The 24197-nt window shown below is 53.7% G+C and overlaps 6 protein-coding genes across 6 annotated transcripts; 3 read left to right on the top strand and 3 right to left on the bottom strand.

Annotated features, from left to right (window-relative positions):
• Window positions 1-57: 57 nt before the first annotated feature.
• CCMA1212_002088 (Sexual differentiation process protein isp4) lies at window positions 58-3045 on the top strand (the record flags this gene model as incomplete). Its single annotated transcript, XM_073699489.1, has 8 exons — window positions 58-808; window positions 878-1217; window positions 1274-1492; window positions 1557-1824; window positions 1879-2084; window positions 2170-2196; window positions 2261-2475; window positions 2558-3045. 8 exons carry the CDS (start codon window positions 58-60, stop codon window positions 3043-3045), a joined length of 2514 nt encoding a protein of 837 aa, XP_073562195.1.
• Window positions 3046-3495: 450 nt separating this feature from the next.
• CCMA1212_002087 (uncharacterized protein) lies at window positions 3496-7134 on the bottom strand (the record flags this gene model as incomplete). The annotated part of the gene is made up of 6 exons (XM_073699488.1): window positions 3496-4366; window positions 4450-5131; window positions 5229-5580; window positions 5693-5865; window positions 5934-6327; window positions 7054-7134. 6 exons carry the CDS (start codon window positions 7132-7134, stop codon window positions 3496-3498), a joined length of 2553 nt encoding a protein of 850 aa, XP_073562198.1.
• A 3222-nt stretch (window positions 7135-10356) lies between these two features.
• CCMA1212_002086 (uncharacterized protein) lies at window positions 10357-11155 on the bottom strand (the record flags this gene model as incomplete). The annotated part of the gene is made up of 2 exons (XM_073699487.1): window positions 10357-10562; window positions 10924-11155. 2 exons carry the CDS (start codon window positions 11153-11155, stop codon window positions 10357-10359), a joined length of 438 nt encoding a protein of 145 aa, XP_073562197.1.
• Window positions 11156-11250: 95 nt separating this feature from the next.
• On the bottom strand, window positions 11251-12702 carry CCMA1212_002085 (Pyruvate dehydrogenase complex protein X component; the record flags this gene model as incomplete). The annotated part of the gene is made up of 2 exons (XM_073699486.1): window positions 12634-12702; window positions 11251-12464 (listed from the first exon to the last, which is right to left on the bottom strand). Exons 1-2 carry the CDS (start codon window positions 12695-12697, stop codon window positions 11251-11253), a joined length of 1278 nt encoding a protein of 425 aa, XP_073562034.1. The 5' UTR covers window positions 12698-12702.
• Window positions 12703-13415: 713 nt separating this feature from the next.
• On the top strand, window positions 13416-14408 carry CCMA1212_002084 (uncharacterized protein; the record flags this gene model as incomplete). The annotated part of the gene is made up of 1 exon (XM_073699485.1): window positions 13416-14408. One exon carries the CDS (start codon window positions 13416-13418, stop codon window positions 14406-14408), a length of 993 nt encoding a protein of 330 aa, XP_073562033.1.
• A 7340-nt stretch (window positions 14409-21748) lies between these two features.
• On the top strand, window positions 21749-23859 carry CCMA1212_002082 (uncharacterized protein; the record flags this gene model as incomplete). Its single annotated transcript, XM_073699484.1, has 4 exons — window positions 21749-21978; window positions 22044-22637; window positions 22696-23661; window positions 23730-23859. 4 exons carry the CDS (start codon window positions 21749-21751, stop codon window positions 23857-23859), a joined length of 1920 nt encoding a protein of 639 aa, XP_073562035.1.
• Window positions 23860-24197: the final 338 nt, after the last annotated feature.

Below are 24197 nucleotides of genomic sequence, written 5' to 3'. Positions count from 1 at the left end.
CTGATATCGGCCCCTATATGGCTACTGTCCAACCAGCGCCGGATCGAGGAATACACCATGGACAATATGGCAGAAGCAAGCGGGCGCGAGAGTGAATCCGGGCCTCATCCTCGCCATTCCCTTTCAAGTCCAACGACCGGCCTCATGGAGAATCTACGCGAGACCATCTCCAAATGGCCGGATTCAGGCGCACGGAACGACCTGGATGACGACGACCAAGGATCCGAGTATGAGCTCCTAATGGACCCAAACCTCCCGGAGGACCACGAGCCTCGCCGTCGTTCCCGGGCCGAGGACGGCTTATCCGACGATGAATCCAAAGGGGGCGACGAAGAGGAGGAGGAAAACTCTCCATATCCCGAAGTTTGCGCCGCCGTTCACAACTTTGACCAAGACGTGCCATGCAGCACGGTCCGTGCTTGGACAATTGGATTGTCCCTCGTCATCATCGGTGCCTCGATGAACACCATCTTCTCTCTGCGCCGGCCAACCATTTCCATCGGCCCCCTTGTGGCCCAGATCATCGCGTGGCCCATTGGTCACGGCTGGGCGCGCTTCGTCCCGGAGCGAGAGTTTAGCTTCTTCGGCGTCAAGTGGAATCTGAATCCGGGCCCTTTCAACATGAAGGAGCATGCCATCATTGGAGTCATGGCGTCTGTGTCCTTTTCTGTTGCCTACTCAACAGACATCATCTTGGCGCAGCTCATCTTTTACAAGCAGAACTTTGGATTGCTCTTCCAGATCCTGCTTACGATTTCCACCCAATCCTTGGGATATGGCATTGCCGGCGTGATGCGAAAATATCTAGGTTCGAGGACCCCCCTTGCCCTTGACTCACCCCCCTGGCGTCGGTATCTAATCCCGTACTTTCCTTTAGTGTATCCTGCGTCCATGATATGGCCCGGCAACCTAGCTTCCGTGACCATGATGAACGCCATGTATGAGTCGGGTGACGAAACGGATCCCACCGTCTTCGGCGGCCGCTTCCCCAGATATACGTGGTTCGGCCTTGTCACGGCGGCATCTTTCATCTACTACTTCATCCCGGGCTTCTTTGCCCAGTTTCTGAGCGTGTTCGCTTTTGCAACCTGGCTGGCGCCCCAGAATCCAGTGATTAACCAACTGTTCGGTGGCAACACGGGCCTGTCCCTTATTCCCATCACCTTTGACTGGAGCCAAGTGTCAGGTTACATCGGATCCCCCCTTGTCTCGCCCTGGTGAGTTACACCAACCTGCAACTTGCTGCGCAAGTCCTGACAAGAAGAAAATCTAGGCACGCCATTGCCAACACCTTGATCAGCGTCGTCGTATTCTACCTGGGGTTGTCAATCCTGCTTCAATACTTCGGGACGTGGTACGGCTCATTTCTACCCATCAACGATGCCAGCATCTACGACAATACGGGAGCAAAGTACAACATTACTCGGATTGTAAACTCCGACATGACTCTGAATGAGGAAGCTTACAAAGGCTACTCACCCTTGTTCATTAGGTAAATGCCTTACTGTCCCTAAAGTGGCCGCGTTCCGTGGCCCCAAGTCTCATCTGTTCAATAGCACCACGTTCGCCATATCGTATGGCCTGTCGTTCGCAGCCATCTCCTCTCTCGTGGTGTACACATACCTTCACCACGGCAAGTACATATGGAAGCAGTACATGAACAGCACCGCAGAAAAGCCGGACATCCATATGAAACTGATGAGAAAGTACAAAGAGGCGCCTACGTGGTGGTACCTCTCTCTCTTCGCCGTCGTCAGTATTCTGCCAAACCCCCCCCTCCCCTCCTCCCTTTTCCGCCCTCTCCCTGTCGTCCATCTCCGCCCAGTACAGGCAACCATGACCTTCGGCACCCGCTGACATCATCGTACCTTGACTTAGATGCTGGCATTGGGCTTCTATACAGTGCTTGCGTACCCAACCAATCTCACCTGGTGGGCCTTTCTGCTGGCCGTCATGATCTCGTTTGGCTTCTCTTTGCCAATCGGCATTATTCAAGCAGTCACAAACAACCAAATTGGCCTCAATGTCCTCACGGAGTTTGTATACGGCTACATCCAGCCGGGACGGCCTCTTGCACTCATGCTGTATGTTTATCCCGCATTGTCTATGCCGCAGGGCGAAAGGGGCAAAGGCATCTTATCACTAATCATGTATACGTGCATGATTTAGCTTCAAAACCTTTGGCTACATTACCATGTAAGTGAACAAACTACACAATAATGCCTTTCGTAGGTTCGATCTACTCAACCACCTCCAACAGGTCTCAAGCGCTCAATTTCGTCTCCGACCTCAAGTTTGGCCATTACATGAAGATTCCTCCCAGGACCATGTTCCTGGCCCAGGTCGTCGCCACGACATACTCGTGCATCATCCAAGTCCTTGTCCTCAACATGGCTCTCAACAGCATCGAGAATGTGTGCGATGACCAGCAGGAAGACCACTTTACGTGCCCAGGGGGAAGAGTCTTTTACTCTGGTGAGTCACATAATCAAAGCAGCATTTCCTCCTCCATCAGACGTCGATCTCAATACTAATCGTTCTCCTCACCATCGTTCAGCCTCCGTCATATGGGGCCTCATCGGCCCAGGCCGCATGTTCTCCCCCGGCCAAATCTACTCAGGCCTCTTCATCTTCTTCATCGTCGGCGCAATCACCCCCGTCGTCATCTACCTCGCCATCAAAAAGTACCCAAAGTCCCCCGTAAGATACCTCATCGCGCCGCTCCTCTTCGGCGGCCCCGGAGCCATCCCGCCCGCCACCCCGCTCAACTACTTCTCCTGGGGCATCGTCGGCTTCGTCTTCCAGTTCTGGATCAAGAAGCGGCACTTTCGGTGGTGGAGCAGGTCCAACTTTTTGACGTCGTCCGGCTTGGATCTGGGGCTGGCGCTCGCTACGCTCTTCATCTTCTTTGCGTTTACGATGCAGGGGGTTGATCCGCCGAGGTGGTGGGGGAACGATGTCGTGACTACGACGATGGATTATCAGGGGACGGCTGTGAGGAAGCATGTTGCGGAGGGAGAGCATTTCGGGCCCAGTTCGTGGTAGAGGCTCGCCTTGTCACCATTGCCAAATATAGAGAGATGGGCCAGTTACCTTCACGAGATGGTGGGCATTTGGGTTGGATATAGATACTTTGGGTTTATGAATGTCGTTATAGCTATATAAACAAATGAAAAGTAAAATTTTTTTAATGAAGAATGAAAGATCAAAATACTTTACCGAAAATAAACAAGGAAACACAAACCGCAAAAAACATAACACATAAAACATAAAAAATCTTTACTACCTTTCGATATACCTTCAAGCAGATATATCTTTGAGCTGGGGCAGTCCTTCATCGCCTCAATGACACCAGAAACGGGAGCCGTTGGCACCCACCGTCTTGTACGGTCCATCATGGTCTCCCACACAAACACACACACGCGCGCGCACACACACAGACACAATACCCTTCTCTTGAAGCAAAACGAGCCCAAGCCCTCGGCAAATTCCCACTCATTTGTCCTCGACATACAGATACTGTCCACCAAAGTGAGCAGTCCTCTCGCTCTCCCGACCCCCATGCGACGACACCCCAGGAAGCGCGGCGGGATACCCCCTGAAGCCGCCCCCTCCATGATGCTGAGCCTGAAAAGCCGATGGCTCCGCATGAGGCATCATCGTCGGGCTGTTGAAGCCGTGGGTGTACACCTTGGTCTCCTCCGAATCCATGCTCGTCGACTGGAAATCGACCGGGCTGCTGTTGCTGTGGTGGGCGCTGCCCAGGTCTTCAAACTCTTGCTGCTCATCTGGCTTCGCAAGGGCGAGATCCGTCCTCCGATACAGCGAGCGAGGAGCGTTCGCGCGCGTTGACATGGTCGGGCTCGTGGTCGAGGCCATGGCGCGCTCGCCGCGCATCACGAGAGGCCCCATGTTTTGAACCTGAACGGTCGACTGGCGGGCGTCCGTCTCCATGTGAGGATAGTACTCCATGGCGTCAGACGAGGATCCTCCGCCAATGGGCGTTGACGGCTGTTGCTGTTGCTGTTGCTGCTGCTGCTGCTGTTGACGGTGGTGGTGGTAATTGTTTCGCCGAGCAGTGAGACTTTGCCTTCTCGTCTGCAAGACCTCCTCCGGATCGCCGATATGGCACTCTGGCAGGGCGAGCTCGGATTGTTCGCCCGAGCCGGACGACTTGAGGTGCTTCTCGACGTCTGCGAGGAAGGACTTTAGGATGTAGAGCATCCGCTGAGCCTGGACGTCTTCGGCTGCGCAGTATTCCATGATTTTGATGGCGCTCGTCATGGACACTGCGTAATGCTCGTTTTCGTATAAACCAGCAAACTCATTACTCAAGATAATCAAGGCCGCCGCAAAGAGAAAATATCTGCCAAGGGAAAATTAAAAACCGCCCATGCTATTAGTTAAATCAAGATTGAAACCGTGTCACTCATGACAGGGAGCACTTACAAGATAAACGGGTTACGTCGCGGCAAATACTTGGCTGCAAAAGCCGCCTGGACGAGCGTGACAGAATGAGTCGATGCAGCCACGCACGCCTGAGAAAACTTTTCCGATCTCGAAAACGTCCGGTGAAGCGGTTCGGCATCGCCCGAAATGGTTGGCCGTGTCTTCACTAGGAGATCGATGAAGAAAGGCCTGCTTAGGAGAAGGATGGAATGGTAATGGAGCAAGTGCACGTGCAAGATGGGAATGCCCATCTCTGCCGGTGCCTTTCCATGGAGGAGGTCGCTTGCTGCCAAGGATGGATGACCGTTGAAAGCCCAGAGCTGGCAGTCGTCGACAATTTCCTGAGCAAGTTTGGTCGAAATCTTGCGCTCCGAGTAGACCTTCTTCAGCATGACGCCGATAGACCGGGAGATCCGGACGGATGAGTCGAGGCTGACGCTCCGAATCATGTCTTCTCCCTGCTGCGCCGTATCAAGCAAGAGATCTGCCGGCGATTCCAACGAGTCGCTCGAACAGTCTTCTTCGCTGATTGCAGCAGGACGCCCGAGAGCCGTGGCGAGGAACCTGTCCAGCACAAACAGGGTTCTCCAAAGGTTACGCCTTGCAACTTCATTGTTAAACTTCACCATCGTGTCACGAATCCGATGCAAACCCAGCGAGTACGCAGAGCGGACAGCCATGCCTTTAAAAAAAAACGTAAATCCATGTCAGTAAAGGAGGGAAAAGGGGGGGCAGAGGATGTATTAGCCAGAATGGTGTTTCAAGGAATATGTACTTACCACAATATGCGTACGCCGCGTTACGCTTCGATATGATCAACATGTAAAACGCCATCAAAGTCCAGGCCTGAATCATCCACAAGTCTGCGTGCTCAACCCCGTTAAGGGGATCGCTCAGACACTTGGCGGCCCGAAACAGGGTATCTGCCCTCTCTCCGGGCCCATCTTGAAAACTCTTCATCATCAGCTCCTCGGGGCTATCCGGAGCTGGCGATGCCAGGACATAACCAATTGCCAAAGTCAGATAAACTAAACAAAGAGTCGACGGATTGGCATCGAGGGGGGTCAAATAACATGCGTCTAGATACTGGTAAAACGTTGCTCGGTCAAACAGGTCTATCGCACCATTGGTCTGTAGCGGGACTGATTAGCCATTGTATCCTAAGGCCTTGTGACAAGGGGGTCCAAAGGGAAGTCATCAGCCGTACGTTAACAAAAAACGATTGAACTAAGAAATTCATCACATCCTTATTTGGCAGCATATGAGGGATCACGGAGCTCGATGCGGCTGCTGTAACAGGTTCCAAGATGTGGTGTCGGCTTGGGTCGTCCGTAAACGCAGACGAACCAGTCGTGTTGAAAACAATCATGCGAATCAACTGCAGATACGAGAGGGTGGACGAGTCTCCGATATACACTACCCATCGGTTAGCTCGAGTCAGAAGCTCTCTCCTCGTTTCTTATCGAAGGGGAAAGGGCACTTACGGAGCCGCTTCATGGGATCCTGCAGCATTCTGATCTGGCCAATAACCTCGGCCTCCTCGTCCGTCTCGGACGCGGTGCTGTTGCGGAAGCTCTCATCGCCCTCGCTGACGGAGGAAACATCGTAGGCGTGGCGGGAGTACCTTTCCTTGCCTTGGCTCCTCCGCCTCGCCTGGCGCGCAGATTTGGCCTGCTTGGACGATCCCTTGGGGGACGCTTCGAGGGTCGCCTCGCCGACGGGAGTAGCCCCGATGGTGTCGACAGAGTCGGAAGCGAGGCTCTGTCCCGTTGGAGACGTCGTATGGACGGCCATGAGTTTGGCAGGGCCTCTGCCGTCCGTGTAGTCGCATATCAAGTTCCTCTTGATACACGTGTTGCACGGGTGAAGGCCGTTACACTTGGAAGCAAAATGTCAGCCCGTGCAGCGTACATAACCGAGACGGTCGAGAGTAGCATGCGAGAATCTTAGCGAGGGCATTCCGCATTGTTTCCCGTGCAGCTTGCTTTTGTATTGAGACGCCATGGACGGCACGGCTTGTCCAAAGGGGCAATGCGTCCGCTTGCCAACACACTTATGCCGGGTCAAGCCTTGTAATAGCCGGGGAGCCGGGATGAATGTAGAAGATCTGTCACATTGCACAGACATAATACGGGCCGTACATATGCTGTGCAATCAGAATAGCACCACCGGCTCACTCGCATATTGTTTTCGCCTCGCTCGGAATAGTTCGCTGCAGCTGAAGTGGGAGAAATATCACTTTTTTTTTCTCCCGCACGAACTGCCCATAATCCGGTCACCGAAAAACGCATGTTGGGGGTGACATGCATATCGCGACATTCGATAGTCCGGAATTGAGGTGTGGGAAAAGTATTGGAATAGCGCGAATCAATGTTGCGAGGACCAGCTTTGGTTCTTTTGTTCATCCGTCTTTTCCTCTTCTTCCATCCCGTCCCCCTTTCGGGATGCGTGTGCGTATGCGTGTGTGATGTGTATGCGAGTTGCGTGTCCGTCCGTCCCATGGGAGCGTTACGGAAAGGGGGCGAAGGCGAGCCCAAACGGCCCAATTCCTTTGGGGCCAACTGAAGGGGGGAAAAAATGTGACTGAATGACTTGTAGACTCACCTTCTGCTTCCGGCGCTTGCAAGAATCGCAAGCACGCGCAGTCCTCTGCCGCTTGTCGTCTGGAACTCTGGGTCGGGTCATGAGGGGCGAGAGGTGTGTTGTGAATCCGACGGCCAGATAGGCAGACAGACAGACGGACGAACGAACAGAAGCGGACGAGGAGACTGACGGATACCTCTGCGAAACCCGGGGCGATCTCCCTCTCTTGTAGTAGTTACCAGAGGCGGAGACACCAGCTACCGTAGAGCGATTCACGAAGCCTCCACGACAGCGTTTCCACCGTCATCATGCACTTATAAGGCCTTGAATCTTGCTAACCCCGCGTCTCGTGAGGTCGCTGTCAGAAGAAGGAGACTCGGGGAGTAAGTAAGAAGTGCCCACGTGGCGGTAAGGCACAAACTTTCCCCCAATGCTGTGATGGGAGGTTATCGCGCCCCGTCGCTCTCCCTCTGCTCCAAGGGTCTGGTCTACCCGGCGTTGGTGTTAGCCAGCTAGTGAGGGACTCTTTTTTGGGGCGGGGGGGAAGAAACCGATGGCCGTGAGATTGGATCGGGAGTATGCAGATGGGAAGGACACCTGAGCAGAGCGGATGAGACAGTCCCCTATTCATGAGCGATTGAGGTTAACACGACCCCCTTTGATGCAGAAGCAAGCCCGACGGCCTCGATTTACTGGGTAGCTTGGATGTAATGTCAGACTGGCAGTGCCAAACCCTTTCGAAAGATGGTGACACCTTGGGGGGGGGGGGGATATCGAGCCAGCAGAGAAGGAAACCGGTGTACGATTTGCTTGACGTGTGGGTGGGACAGGAGCAAATACACACCCCCGAGCTGTTCGGCCTCAAGCATATGCCGTTTGGTGGTCTGTGGCAAGTCCTCATTGGGCTACTGAGGAGATTAATGACTCCGAGTGATTGGTAAAGATGTACTAGGCCCGAGTATCCGCCTGATCGTCCCAACGCTGTTTGCTTGCTGTCCCAAAGGTCCTCTTGGCGTCGGGCTTCGAACTCATGCCTGCTGCCCATCGGTGACGTAGTTGAGGTCTTTCTCTTTCCATCTCTCTCTCTCTCTATCTCTCCGTCCTCGTCCCCCAGTCCGGCAGCCGCGGCATATATCAGACAACAAATGAGGACTGGCGGAAGGTTCTGCAAAGGACCCGAATCTGGCAATTCGTGGCGTCGATGATGGACTCAGCTCTGTAGTACCTGGCATCTGCACTTGCATGTCCTCTGGCCGAGCCTCGCCGTAAGTAGCACTGATGAGCAACGTAGCTCTCGTTGGAAATAGGCGAGCCTGCCGTCTCCGTCCGCGTTAGGAGCTTGACGCCCAGTTGGGCATGCACCCAGCGCGCGTCGAGGGTGGAGACTGGCTCCTTCACCATCTCAGACCGCTCTGCAGCTGGATGTGTATGTATAGCATCAGTTCGATGTGTCCCCATTTCAGCATGGGGCCTATGGGACAGTGCGACTCTGCTGCCGCGCATGTCATCTAAGCATCCTAGGCAAAAGCAACCCTTCGGCGAAGCTTTATTGGCAGCTGAAACATCGTGGATGATAAGGTATTCGAGCTGCCGTCGGACTGTTAGCGTTGGTCATAGTTCATTATACATACATACAGAAACAGACCTAGGATTGGCCATCATCGTCCCCTCGAGCCGAGAGAAAGAACGAGAAGACCTCATGCACAAAGCACACCCATCGAAGAACGCGTAACACAACTTTTATTGTCCAAGCATGAAAGCAAGAAAACTTGGCCGTGCTTTTTATGTCTTGGAGTGCAGATTTCACATCCTCCCCCACAGGAGAGCATCTTCAAGGGGTTTCAAGGAACAGGATGTTGAGGGCTTGACACTAAGGGATGATCATTGGGGGTTAGCAAACACCAACGACGCTGATAGATTCGGCTAGGATGGGGGTCGATGATCACGGAATACTGTACGTCCCCAGGAGGAGTGTAGTAAGGAGAGACAGAGAGAGACAGGGGCAGAAGGGGAGGAATGGGGATCGGGACAGAGAGAGCTGATGGGGTGCAGTAGCACTGTCTCTCCTAGTCCATGGCCGCGGATTGACACGCGGAATCTCTTGGGGAATCCACCTCAAAACAACATCGGCCTTCACAGTATCTGCCCCGAAAGAATACTGGGAGGCCTCGTGTAAGCGCAAGTGTGGACGGGCCATCGAGAAGTGGAGCGCTTGCTGTCAGTCTAAGAGGCCAAACGACGAAAGGTGCATGGTTGGGCATCGCAGCCTTGTGCATTTCTTTTCTCTCTCCTTCTTCAGGATGTGCGTGTTGGAGCTGACGTGTGTGAGCGTTGGTTCGAAGGGCGAGGAGAAATGAATCACGGGGGGGCGCTGAGACTCGGGGTACACTACATATCCTCCGTCCTCTCATGATCGTTCTGTAGCCACAGGTGAAATTGCCAGGATATTCGAGTAAGACAAGATCCGCCCACGATTCGAGACGTGCGAGAGCGTCAGAATGACGAAAAGAGGTCATGGTTCACGAAGGCCCGGGTAAGTAACTGCTACCGGTCCGTATACTCGCCCTCGATGTTGATGCCTGCAATCGTGCCGATATTCACAGCTTCCGTGCAGTACTGAGCACCGTGAAACAGAGTGACTGGAGCAGGGGTCTTTGGTTCGGCGAACTGGGATCAGCAACGTCTAAGCTCCGCGTACACATAGGCGATACATCCGAGTCTCCTGGAGGGTTCGTGCCCACCTGGCGAGCACCATGCGACAACAGCTCATGCCTCGTTGCCCCGACCATGGTGACCTGGCTCCTTGACGCCGGATTCGCAGCATAGATGCTTCTTTGAGCAGGGTCACATGCTTCTGGATGAGCCTGCGTCGACACGTCTGAGAGCAAATGACGCCCCCTCGCATGCCGTCTGGAGAGCAGCCCCGGGCAGCTCGCAAATCGATGGCCACCAAGGCGGCCGAGGGTCCAAGATCGATGTCCGGCGCAAGTCTAGACCAAGGACTAGCGCCCGCATAAACGTTGAGAGCCCGACGGCTCAGAGCAACCCTTGCGCCACGTACTTCGTACCTGATGCATATCATCCATGCTACATTCACCGAGCGACCCCGCCGGCCCCCTAGATCCAATGACGGCAGAGTAAGCTACAGCCGGTGTAGATACTCGGGGTCTGGCTGCCGCGCTATGGGATCATTGCGACTTGAACAACCGCCCTCGAGCGTGCTATTCGACGTTACCAAGGTGCGGCCATCGCCGCGAGTGTCCACGTGCCTGATCACCCTTGCATCGAACCAGGCAGTGGTGTGGTGGTCGGCTTGAAGGGGGCTCAAGTCCCAGCGTCGAGGCTCGCCGTTGCTGCAGCCATTTCGCGGTTAGCATGCGAGGCGTTAGCGCCATGGGAAGCAAATCCTACCTTACGGCTGGGTTGGAAGCCGTTGGAAACAGCTCGGGCTCGAGATGGCCGGCCAATCTCTCCGCTGCGGAACGACGTCAAGGACAATGGGACAACGCAGTGGGCTGTTCTCAGTCGCACTTGGGAATAGTAGCAGGAGGAGCAGGAGCGGTAGCAACGCGGACACTAAATGTCTTGACACTTGATATTGGCCCAGGAAAGGGGGGCGATTTGGGGGCAGAAAAGGCGTATGCATGAGACAAGCCATCCCTGTTCCGCACAAGCAATTGTCTTTTGGCGTGTGACTTTGACTCGGGAAACCGAGCCAGTCGGACAACCGCCGCTCACAGGAAATGAAAGCAGCAACAGCAGCAGAGACAATCATGAAAGAAGTAGCGATATCCTTGCTTACCGAGCATCGGCAGACCTGCCCGACTCTCACCTGTCAGTGTTCGCTCTCGACGCCGAGCCGCAGCCATCCTCCGATTCCGCACAGCGTACCGGGTCTCGCCATGATACCTGTCTTTAATTTGTCAGAATAGTCGCCGGCAATGATATCATGCTCCTCCCTTGCCGAACACACTGATCGAGAAGGCATCACCTTGTCTTCCTTCATCTCAAGGCCAATCTGCGCGTGCATGGAGCAGAGTCCGAACCCCTCGGACTTCAGCCGCATCCCAATCCCGTCCTCCCCGAGGTCAAGCCAGATTCTTGAAACAAGCAGGGATAACATGGTGATGAAAATGGTGTTCAAGTATGATTGAAAAGTCTAGTTTTGGGGGGGAATGATTATAATTACAGTTCTGCTGACAATAAAGGGTCTCAAATTCATATCAACGTCTCAGGTACCTCCTCCAGGGCGACCTTGAAGCGCTCTAGAAACAGCTCGGCCCTGGCCTTTTCTTCCTTGGGGACCAGTAGACCGAACAAGTGGGTTCCGCCAGGAGCAGCTCTGGCATCAATCCTAGGGGCGGGCCGTCGTGCTGGAGACGAGCTGGACTTTCTGGCAGGGCCGGCCAAGAGGTCAATAATGTCGGTCTTTGGGGCAGATGTTCGCCGGGGGGCGGCGAAGTCATCGGTTACTGTGGGAACATAGGATCCGTGAGAGAACTTGGTAGATTTGGCCTCCTTCAGACCGAGAACCTCGTCAAAGAGTTCGCTCGTGGTTGGAGCGCGAGGGATCGCGGGAAGACGGTTGTTTGCAAATGCGGTGGCCTTGGAGACGAACTTGGCTATTGGGACAGAGACGTCGGCGGAGTTCTGGAGCCGTTGTTGCAGCTCTACGACGTGTTCCAGCGAGACGGGCAGTTGGACGAGGACCTTTTCTGGCTCGGGCGCAGCTTCAGGGGCCTTGGAAGCGGCTTCGGGAGCCTTGGGGGCCGGGGCAGCCTTCTTCTCAGCCACCTTGATATTGCTCAGGTCCAGGTGAGCCAGCTTGCTAAGACGAGAAGACACCGCGGCTGGCCGTTCAGCGTTGATAGCGCCAACAAAGGCCAGCACATCACCCTTGAGCAGTCGTCCGTTAGGTCCGGTACCCTTGATCTTGCTCAGGTCCTCCTTGCTGATGCCATACTCGTGTACGAGAAGGCCAACTGAGGGAAGCAGCGGGTAGCTGTGGTCGTAGGTTCCGCCAGCAGCGGCTCCTGATTTGACAGCAGGCTTTGAAGCAGCCTTTGGCTCTTCTCGCGGAGCCGGAGCGGCGGGTTCTGAAGTGCTCTGGGCTGCTTGCTTGGGCTGCTCGTCCGGGGGAAGCTCCAGGGAGCTGATATCATCTCCGGCTTCGGCCAAGACGGCAATTCGGGTGCCAACCTGGACGCCCTTGCTGCCATCCTGGGCGAAAATCTTCATCATGATGCCGTCTTCCTGGGCCTCAACGTCCATGGTGGCCTTGTCGGTTTCGATCTCGAGCAGGACGTCGCCGGCGCTGAAAGAGTCGCCCTCTTTGACCTTCCAGTTGGCGATGTTTCCCTCCGTCATTGTGGGGGAGAGGGCGGGCATGACGAAGTTTTGGGCTGCGAGGCATCGCGAGGACGTGGTGAAGCCTGTGAACGTCGTCGCATCAGGTTAGCTGTTTTCTTCTTCTTCATCATCATCATCATCTCTCTCTCTCTCTCGCTTTCTTCCTCTCTGGCTCTCTCCATCCCTCGCTCTCTCTGTGTCGTATCTCTGGCTTGGTGCGGGTTTGCGCGCTGCAGCACATGGGAGACATACCGCGAGCAGCTCTTCCGCTTCCAAGGCGGGCCGAGATGCGGCACACCGCCGCAAACGAAGCCATTGGAGCTCAATTGATGCAGAGGCGGGATCTGAGTGGTGATGCGCGGGCAAACGAGGCTCAGATGCTGGCAGGATGAGAGCTTTCTTTGCTCTGCTGTTGGGAATGTCGGCCCTTGGCGAGGCGCGCACAGACCACGTAACTTTTTTTGGTGGGGTGAAAATGTACGCAATCCCGCGTATCACTTTTGTACCTGTTTGGGGAGATTTATATGCAAGATTTCACAGGGCCAAGCAGTTGCAACCAGGGCAGAGGCTTCGCATTCACCAACTTTTACCATCCAACATTTAAACGGGGCAATGATCCTCTGTGATCATCTATCTGTAATCCATGTGAAAGCTACTTATATTGTAGGTGTACTGTAGATGCCGACTTCATCTCCAAGATTCGCCAATCGAGCTGGTGGAGCATGCGCTGTTTCATAGAGACTTCAGGACTCATACAGCATCTGCCTCGGGCGAGGTACAACGCTAACTCCTTATCTTAGCGCAGAATGACAGATAAGAGTTCGGCAGCTATCGGATCGGCTGATCCAATTCAACATTTTCTACCAAAAGCTGCCAGTATCGATTGATGCTCGCGATAGCTTCACCACAACGACTGTTGCATTGCAAGTGATGGCAGCTCATTCATGACACGAGATCCCGATTGATCCTCCGACACTCGACCCTCTGTCATTCCTCGCCTCCAGCTGAGCTGCGCTCATTGCTGCTGTTCAACCATGGCAAGCTTCGCGAGAGGCTTTCGCCTCGCCTCGTGCCCTCGAGCGGCCTTCACCCCCCGAACTTTTCTGCCTGAGCTCCCCACCGCTCAATCCCGACCCTTCACATCATCTCTCCGACTGCGGGCTTCTACAACACCAAAAGCCCAACCCAAAGTCCCGAAAGACATCAAGCCGAAATCATCAGCGGGCCAAACGAATCCTCCCCCCTCACAGGCGGCTTCATTGGCTCCTACTCGGTATGCCTTTGTCAAGAGCCTGGCATCTAAGCCTACACCAACACTCTTATATGAAGCACCTTCGCATTTCTGGTTCTATTTCGGATGCTGGTCGAGTGGTCTATCCATAATAGGCTGGACGGTGTTGACGGGCCCAACGGCTGTCCAACAACCAGAAGGCATCCCGGTGTGGGTTGGATATACATTTGCAGCCTCCTACGCCCTGCTCGGGGCCATGGGCTTCTATCTCATCTCGAAGACTCCCAACATTGTCAGCAGTATCCGAGTGCTGCCACCCGCCCAAACAGCAGGTCAAGCAGCAGGTCAAGCAGCAGGTCAAGCAGCAGGTCAAGCAGCCGCACGACCGGGGATTGCCGCCAACCTGCCCCAGCTCGAAGTGAGAGTCAAGAGAATGTTCCCCTTGCTTCAGCCCAAGGTCATCACCACGCAGCTCGACAATGTCACGCTCAAGACCCGCTTCTCGCTTCCGAGCGAATACGTGCCAGAGCTGAGACGATTGGAGAAACAGATGGAAGAAGAGGCGCGGCAGAAGGCCCTGTGGAAGTTTGACACGGAGCACCTCCTCACCATGCCCTTCCGGAGGATTGGCCGTGCATTCATGAACTTTTTCAACGGCGTAAGAGCGGCATGGACTGACGTGGGATACGGGATCATCAAGGTGGATGGGAAGCAGTACAAAGTCGACGTTACCAAGGGGTACGCTCACGATGGGTTCCGAACTTTGGAGCGGATTGTAAATATAGGTTGGAAATGAGCAATGACGATACCAGGTAGATGACGTGAAATGTACAACTTTGTAAAATATCAACAATTACTCATACCATAAGCTTGTAACTAAGATCTGCTGAAGTCTTCGGACTCAGATTACTCAATGAGCCCCCTGTATCATCTTGGCAGATCTGAGTGTAAGCTCTTGGCTTCAAGATCGACGTTTGGGCTGAGTGTTCAACAAGGCCTCTGATAAGCCTGATCCAGATACTTCTCATCATCAGCGGCAAGCAAGTGTTGGCAGATTTCTCAGAAATAGGAAGCGTTTACGTCAACTCAACAATTATACAACAACACTTGAGTACTTGAATAATTTGACATGCTTCTGCTTCATTGTAAGAAGCGTATGTTTTACTTCCAACTGTAGCGGCTTCCTATTCTACTACATGACTCGAGATCAATTGTGAAGATCAGAATGCTTCACTCACTCGATTCTCATTCATAAGTTGCCGTCTTTATGTTCCAAGCTGTCAGAGATGCTACATTACGGAGGCATAAACTTGCGTCCAGCGGCCTTGTTCGGAGACGTCTAGGGACTTTGGTCTGCCTTGTATTAGTGAGATGATCCGTAGAGCGGATGTGATCTCCCCAACGGCCGTGTCTCAACCTTAGGTATTCACTGACGCTTGAACAAGGGTTCAGCTTGAACTCGCATGTCTATCATATCTCATCCGAGCAACGTTAGTCTGTGTTGGAGCACTTGATATCTAGGTGAACTTTTCCCAATTCCTCCGAGTCCTTCATTATTAGCCTTCATCTTCAACATTCGCATTCGTATTCTGACGTCCATCATCACCATCGTCTTCACTACCGCCATTATCATCATCATTTTCTTCCTACATGCTGCCGCCGCATTCCCGTACATGTAACCATCAAGGTGAATCATCCGGATGACGTGGCTAACCGTAGAAGCTGGCCTTGAGAATCATGTCGTTGGCCGCTGGGCGTCACCAGAGTCACACTCGCTTAACACGTACATATACGCGAGCCGTTCAATCATGCACCCCCCAAACGCTTTGTATGTACATGTGCATATAGATATGTATGCACATGTGACGATACAGCATAAGTTGGTATCTGAGTCTGTGTAAGTGATAATGGAAACATACTATGCTGTATGTGAGGTAGAGCAGCCCGCCTAATGGATGCAGTATTATTTCAGCTTGATCAACTTCATCCTATCTTCTATAGAGCTTCGCTTGGCTGCCCCCAGGTTTGATTGCTTTCCGTTGGCGATCATTTACGCTAGATCTATCCGCATCGCATTGCACTTACGCAGTGCAGACCTGCGGCGAGTTTCAGTCCTGCTGGCCCGGAGCTTGAATTCAACTGAAATCTCGACAAGCGTTGCCCTGTCTTCCTGACGACGTGAGAAACTGATCACGACCAACGATCGGTGGGCAGTCTGGGGAGCCTGGGCAGCAGCAAGCGGTTCAGGGAACGATGGCACAACATTGGGGCAACGTGGTGGCGGACTTTGTTACAAGTGAGTGAGGAGAGCGGTTATCTGTCCGACTAGGCGAGGAGGATCGCAGAAGCCCGTTAGGGGCTTATGTAGGCAGGCATCTAGCCCTTGAATATAGGATCGAACTCGTGGACTTTGCATTGTTGATAGTACGCTGTGACATTACCATGATATGATCTGTACTACGACCGTCCGTCCATACAACATTGCTCTCACATCAGCTGTCTAACATTGGCTTCGTCTACCTTGTGAGAGCCGAGAAAGTAGCCCCATGCATATATGGATCTCTCTCCATCTCCAGTAGCAAGTCGATCATCTGGGCCTGGACTTGTCGCTTGAAAACCACAGGCTTCTCCTCCCACCGCTTCTGGCTTATATCCACATCATTTGCATACATGTAGATGTCTTACATGGATTCCTTGAATATCCCCATCTTCATCTTCGACCAATTACGAATATCTATTGATGAAGCTCCAACAAGCCATAATATGCACGGCTTACTCCGTACATATCGGACGACATATATCCCAATCCACGGAATCTGTGTTCCAGCGCGGGGACTCAGCAACTCGAGTTCTTACCACTATCCCCAGGTCCACCACTCGGTCAAACCTGCCAAAATTGCTGATCAGAAATCATAAAATCCAATCTCTATCCGTCATCCCCAAGCCCCTTTCATCCTAGCCACGCCAAATTACGGCAGATCAGGCACAGAGATGAAAGGCTCACGCCACTTGTCAGCCCGGAGCTAAGCCAGGTACCCGGGAACGTTGCGGAGATTTCTCATCTTATTGGACGTGGCCAGGAAAAGAGCCTCGAAATGTCGTGTCTTAGATTGATCTCTTAATGCCTTTCTTGTGAAAGTGCTTACACGAAATGTAAGTGAGTTGACTTATAGATCCAAATGTCGATGCTGTCAATTGTCTCCCGGCTCCGGAACCCGAACGCCAGATTATAACGGATGTCAGGTGTAAGCAGCAAACGGCTGTCAAACTTTGAATGCTCTCGTCAAGTCATCACTTACTTGATAACTCCATCTCATCAAACCAAGCTCATTTATAAAAGGAATGAAACAATTTCTTCGGTCCCAACCATGTTCTGTTCCAATTCTCCAGTTGTGTAACCATCAACACCTACCCAATGGACGATAATACCCAATCCCACGGCCAAGTGCCGAATTCGTCTCCCCAGCAACCCTTGCCGGCTTTCCTCGACCCTTGTCCATTCGACGTCTTCACCATCCCACATGGTTGTCGTTTAAACGCCTTATCTTGCAAAATAGCCCTGCGAACCCCCACACATCCAGGCTAGCTCCTGCGGCGATGACATCCGTCCTGGCGCTCTGCTTGTCCGATACGCGCTCAACAAGGCTCGGTCAAGAGCCCACACCTAGACCTTATCAAGGCGTCCGGGCCGCGCATCTGCAGAGGTTGGGACTTCTCTCCCCTCTCTAGGAGGAGCAATTGGTTCCGGTAATAGAGACCAGCGGCGGCCCGTTCATTCGTGATGCGTGTCCTCAAGTCCTGCGTCTGGCTGCTCACGGCCTTTGGTGTTGCTGCATCCAGCTACCAGTCGCCAACGGAAGGCGCCGAGTCTCTCGTCAAGCGCCGTCTCCCGCAGCATGTGGATTCGTTTGAGTTTGTGCTTGAGAGATCGCACGGCTCTGCCCTGCTCAATGACAGCTACACGGTTTCGTCGACGAAGAGCGGAAAGGTTCGGATTGAGGGCACGACGACCAGTGCCCTGCTAACAGGGTGAGTCCGGCCCTCCTCTTTCGACGCCAGGCTAGAGCGTAATGCTGATGAGTCTCTTGAAAGCCTCCACAAGTACTTGTCCAGCGAGGCAAATGTCGACATCTGGTGGTTTACGGGAAGCCAGCTTGACCGGGCCCCGAAGAATCTCCCCACGCTCAAGACTCCCATCAAGGGCTCCAGTGTCGTGTCATACCGCTACTACTGGAACACTGGTAAGCTCAGTTGTACAAGGAGTGGCCGTGACTTATCATGGATGCTGATAGAAATCTTGTCATAGTGACAACCTCTTACACGAGTGCCTTCTGGTCATGGGAGGACTGGGAGACGCAGCTGGACTGGATGGCACTCCGCGGCGTCAACCTGGCCCTCGCCTGGATCGGGGTCGAGAAGATCTTCATCGACGTCTTCCACGAAGTTGGCCTCGACGACGAAGAGATTGACTCCTTCATCAGCGGACCCGCGTTCCTGGCATGGAACCACTTTGGCAACATCCAAGGCTCATGGGGCGGATCCATGCCTCGATCCTGGGTCGACGAGCAGTTTAGCCTCCAGCTCAAGATCCTCAAGCGCATGCAAGAGCTCGGCATCACGCCCATCCTGCCGGCATTCCCAGGCTTCGTCCCGCGCAACATCTCCCGCGTGTTCCCGGACATTTCGCTGTCGACGAGCCCCATCTGGTCCAACTTTGGCACCGCGCTGAGCGCTGACACGTACATCAACCCGTTTGACCCTCGCTTCGCTCAGCTGCAGAAGCTCTTCATCAACAAGCAGCAGGAGCTGTACGGTAACGTCACCAACTTCTGGACTCTGGATCAGTTCAACGAGAACAGGCCGCTGTCTGGGGACCTGGATTACCTGCGCAACGTCAGCCACAACACCTGGGCGGCCCTCAAGGCAGCTGACCCCGAGGCCGTGTGGGTTATGCAGGCCTGGCTCTTCTCCAGTGACAGCAGCTTCTGGACAAACGACCGCATTGAGGCTTTCTTGGGCGGCATCCCCGAGAGCTCGGATATGCTTCTGCTCGATCTGTTCGCCGAGTCTGCTCCCCAATGGCAGCGGACAGACTCCTTCTACGGAAAGCCTTGGATCTGGTGTGAGCTGCACAACTATGGCGGCAACATGGGCCTGTACGGCCAGATCGAGAACGTCACCATCAACTCGATAGATTCTGTGCGCAACTCCGACTCCATCGTTGGCTTCGGCTTGACCATGGAAGGCATGGAGGGCAACGAGATCATGTACGACTTGCTGCTGGATCAAGCCTGGAGCTCCAAGCCCATCGACACCGAGACGTATTTCCACGACTGGGTGTCGGCCAGATACGGAACCAAGAATGTCAAGAGCTTGTACGAGGCATGGGAGACTCTGCGGCCCACCGTCTTCAACAACACCAACCTGACGGTCAACGCGGTGCAAAAGTCCATCTTGGAGCTGACGCCCAGCATCAGCGGCCTGCTCGGTCGTACTGGCCACCACGGCACTACGATCATGTACGATCCAGCGGTCATGGTCGACGCTTGGAGCGAGTTGTTCCAGGCCGGTCTCCAAGACCTCGCGCTGTTCAACAACCCCTCTTACCAGTATGACCTCGTCGACTGGACCCGCCAGGTCCTCGTCAACAGCTTCGAGGACTTCTACAAGGACCTCGTCGATGCATACAACAAGTCATCAAGCGCCACCGTGATCCGCTCTCGCGGCGCCAAGCTCGTGGCCCTGCTCAAGACCCTCGACGCCGTCCTCGCCACCAACCAAAACTTCCAACTGGCCCCCTGGATCGATAAAGCCCGCGCAAGCAGTCCCTCCACGGCCAACTTCTTCGAGTTCAACGCCCGCAACCAGCTCACGCTGTGGGGACCTCAGGGCCAGATCGAGGACTATGCGTCGAAGCAGTGGGCTGGCCTGGTTGGCACGTACTACGCCGAGCGATGGCAGCAGTTTGTCGACTACCTCGCCACGACTGAGCCCGCGAGCTACAACCAGACTGCCTTTCATGAGAAGCTGCTTGTCTGGGAGACGAAATGGGGAGAGCAGACTTCTACCAAGAAGGTCAATGCCGGAGCGAGCGACATTCGGTCCGTCCTGGACATGACCCTGGAGAGCTGGGGTGGTGTGTTCAAGCTGTAGAGGGTTTCCAGGTAGGAGCATAGTGTTGAGCATAGTCTGGAAGCAAGGCGAATCTATCCTGTTGTTTCTGCAAGCCACATGGCTATTGTTAGTATCTTTGCTGTCATGTGTCAGCTTGTGAGTTGGAAGTATCGGCCTCAATATGGGAGAAAGCATTGAGTCAGGAGAGGTGGCACAAGCCTATATGTTTCCGCGGGACTTCAACTAGTTGCAGCAACTGCGCCGTAGGATTCTTTCATCATAGGTAGTGCTTATTGTTGATGCATCCGAGCCCGCCTCTTATTATGGGACGGTGCAACTAGTACCCGACTTGCTGCTATACTTTCCGTTGAGTCTGTTGAGACGTTGCCGCTCAAGCAGATGCTATATGGCATATAGTGCTCTGCTATTTTTGACAGGTCTGACGACTTGTGGTTGTCGTGTGTATGGCTGGGGAGGCTACCGACAACTCAGCTGATGAAAAGGCCGACCAAATGAACTGGCAGTTAAAAAAAAAAAAAAAAAAAAAAAAAAAAAAAAAAAAAAAAAAAAAAAAAAAAAAAAAAACACTTTGGATAGTCCATCTTATGCACCAGGACAAAGGAAGTTGTCAAGGCCATGCGGCTCAAACGGATATCCTAGCCATCACCTCCAGACCTCAACGGAAAACCCATCTCACTGCAACCCCAGTCTGACCCGTGCCTCCATCTCTACACACGTCCATTTCCTCTCCGCAACCACAACAACCCACTCTACTTGATGCAATAAAAGATGCCCTGTCAAGGCTGCCAGCTTCAGCGCGCAAAGACTAGCCACCCCAGCTCGAAGGCACGGCCATCTCCTCCCGCGGACGACTCACAGACACAGACCGATGAAACCTATTTTTTCTTATACGCAAAAGATGCACGTTCATGAGCCGCTTAGCCCGATCCTTTGTGGAGCAGTCGAGCAGCAAGCAGCAGCAGTAAAAAACTGCTTTATAGGCTGGACCTTGTCAGAGTGCGCCTTATTTACAAGTCCAGGCCACATGCATGCGAGGCACATGCGACATGCCTAGCAAAATAGAAGCCAACACCACTTACTTACATGCACAGCCACAACACCATCACATCCGTACGTGTATCCTCCTCAATTCGCACCAGCTGCCTATCAGTAAGCTCAACGAGACCAGGCCAATTGGTCTATCAATTCCTTTTCCGACGGCGACTCTAGTTCCGCGGCATTTCCGTTCGCCCAAAATCACAACGACAACAACAGCAACAGCACCGAAAATGAATGCAAGAAAAAGCGCACATGCAATGGAATGCACTCATCCTGAGACCGCAGGGCGGCCGGCGGCTGGTCGCAGCAATACATGTAAACGAGGCCCATTGAAGAGGGTAAAGTGAAGAAGAAGAGCCACAGGCGGTTTCATCTCCTGCAGCCTCCGCACGAAGGATCGCAAGTAACAAAAAGAGGCGAGCACATCTGCGCAAACACGCCCCGGAAGCAACTCCGCAGCAGGCCGTTGAAACAGCTCACCACCCAACAGCATGGAAGACCCCTGCCAGCTGCAACGGGGCGTTGGTTCCAGCCCTCGCCTTCTTTTTTTCCCTCTTGCTCTTCTCCCACTCGCTCTGGCTCTCCATCTGTCTACTTTCTCACCAACTCACTTATACCCTTGTGCGTGCCAGCTCCGCGCTGCCTGCGAATTTCTATATTTGTGACCTTTACCCTCCACAACTGGAACAGCCTACATACATGATGCAGAGCTTCTCTAACCGAGGCCCCATCTCAAAGAGCCGCAAGACCCATGAAAGCGCTCTTGGCGCAGCACGATGGGGGGTTTGTCGATGGAGGCTTGTTTCGATTTGTGACAGATCCAGGATCGGGCACATGTCAGCTCTTGTTTAAGTATCGGAGATGGCGCCGCGTGTGGTTGAAGTTTGAATTAGTTGCCAGCTCGAGTCTTCTTAGATGACTTCTAATAGAGTACAAGTCAATCGACTCAAATCGCAGCACACAATGGCTTGGAAACAACTGCTTTTCTTGCTCAGCTGGCTGTTTGTATTGCCACCATATGTCGCGTCTTCAGATCTCATCGTGAGGAATCTTCCCGGAAAGTCCTCCGACGAGACGGTATTCGAGGTCCGAAGACGTCTTGCCAACAGGGTCAAGAGAGCCGGCACCGACGTCTTATTCGACAACTCGACATCATTTTCCCTAGGCCTCGACGGCACCACAATCTTCAAGTAGTAAGATGAAACCATTTCCCTCAAAGCTTTTCCAGGAACCTCACGTTGCTAACAATGCGTAAAAGCCCCTTTGAAGACGCCTCAGGCGACGGCATATCAGCAAGCATCTCCATCATCTGCACAAAATGCTACATCAAAGGCCACGCCAGCGCAAAGCTCACGGCCAACGGCTCCTTCAACATCACCTCCGCCATCGACAAAGCAAAGGACAACTTCGAAACCACGTGGCACAACCTCACAGACTACGCCCAGAACCTCACGCACACCATCCTCGGCGAAGTCGGCACCGACATCAAGAACCTTGATTTCGACAAGCTCATCGACGACGTCAAGGACATCGACCCCCCCGACCTCGACATGAATCTCAACCTCTTGTTCCCAGAGTACAACGTCGGCGTGAACTTGACGGCCCTGGAGATTTACATGGAACTGGACACGGTCCTCTCGGCGGGCATCACTTACACCTTCAACCTCTACCAAAGCGAGACAATTGTCGGCATAGCCCTTGGAGACGACCTCCTCCTCGGCGCCGTCTTCTCCATTGACCTCATCTTCAGCGTCGACAGCAAACTCGACATTAGCAGCGGCTTCCACGTCCACTTCGACAACGTCCTCACCCACATCACCCTCTTTGGCAAAGAAGCCTCCAAGATTGACTTGTAAGCCTCCTACATACATTACAAAATCACACACTCTCTCTAACAAACACAACTGCAGTGACGGCGGCAGGCTCGCATTCCTCCCCGTAAAAATCCGCTACGGCAACGTCCTCCTCAAAGCCGTCCTCCGCGTTGAGGCCCGCATCGGCATCGCCTTCGAGACCTTCATCGACGGCATCTCCGTCGACGCAGTAGGTCTCAAGGCCCTCAAGGTCGGCGCCGGGGTGGAAGCCCGCGTGTACGCCAACATTGCCGAGTTCGTCACCAACATCACCCTCGCCGAAGTCGACCTCCTCACAGAGAGAGATGACGACGACGATGACGATGCCAAAGACAACTGTCTGTTGAGCATGGCTCAGGCCTTCACCTTTGGCATCGGCGCCGCAGCGGGGGCGACCGTCGAGCTCCTCGGCAACACATGGGGGCCTACTCCCCAGACCGAGATCCCCATCTTTTACACCACTCTCGCACAAGTCTGCGCCCTCACGAGCACGTCCTCGACCGCAACCATCACAGCCACAACAACAACAGCAGCAGCAACAGCAACAACCACCTCCCAACCGCCATCCGCCCCCAAGCAAAAACGTGCAGAAACCCCCTCCGTCACAAGCAAAGTCACCTCCGAAACCCAAGTCGCCACAATCTGCGCATCCCCAGGCCTCGTCAACTGTCCGGCCTCCCTCCAGACCGTAACGAGAAACATTGTCACAAAGACGCTCACCTCGACAATCACTTCCGGCATACCCGTTGTTTGGTCCACGGCGACCGCTGCCTCTGTTTTCAACACGGTAGCCTTCAAGGACGATGCCGTGACATTGACGAGTTCGTCGGGGAAGCCCAAGACTTACACTCCTCCTCCGCCCCCGCAGACAAGCACATCATCACCTTCGGGATCTTCTTCACCAGCGGATGGCGCTTCGGCTGAAGAAAAGTCCGGCTCGCACCGTGTTAGCAACGCCGTCATCGTCGGTGTCAGCGTCGGCCTCGGCGTCCCTGTTCTCCTCGCAGCCATAGGAGCATTCATGTAAGTTCTTGGCACTACGCTCCGTTCCGGGCCTCTTATGACATCTCAGCTGATAACATCATGAATAGCTACTTCTTCCGCCGCAACCGCAGGGCATCATCCATGCTGGTACCAGCAGAAGCTTCTACCACCGTAGTTGCAAAGGCTCAGCCAGTTGTGGCAACTTATGCTCCAGTTCGCCCTGATGACGACTTATGAGGGGGTTTTGATAGACTACCTGTTTCTTTTCTTTTCCGTATACCCATCGTTGTAAAGTTGTTTGTTTGTACTCGCATATCATGAGGCGGAAATCATCGGCATCATCCGTTCCCATGGTGGGTCTTGAAGATATCGGGAGCACTGTCTTGCATCTGAGAAAGTGGCTCCAACTCGGCGACGGGGGCCGATCGGCGAAATCTAATTGATCGACGGAGCTTGACCTTGTACAGTCTTATCAATCTCGATCTCGGTATCAACTTGCATCTACTGTATGCAGGGAAGTACACGGAGCGATCAATACCCAGGCAGTCGAGCGTTGGATGTTCACGGTTAGCAAA

This window comes from Trichoderma ghanense (assembly GCF_004382785.1).
Source record: "Trichoderma ghanense strain CCMA-1212 chromosome Unknown scaffold_1, whole genome shotgun sequence".
Taxonomy (NCBI): domain Eukaryota; kingdom Fungi; phylum Ascomycota; class Sordariomycetes; order Hypocreales; family Hypocreaceae; genus Trichoderma; species Trichoderma ghanense.
The sequence above is the reverse complement of the archived record's forward strand: the minus strand, read 5'-3'. Positions and strand labels throughout refer to the sequence as shown.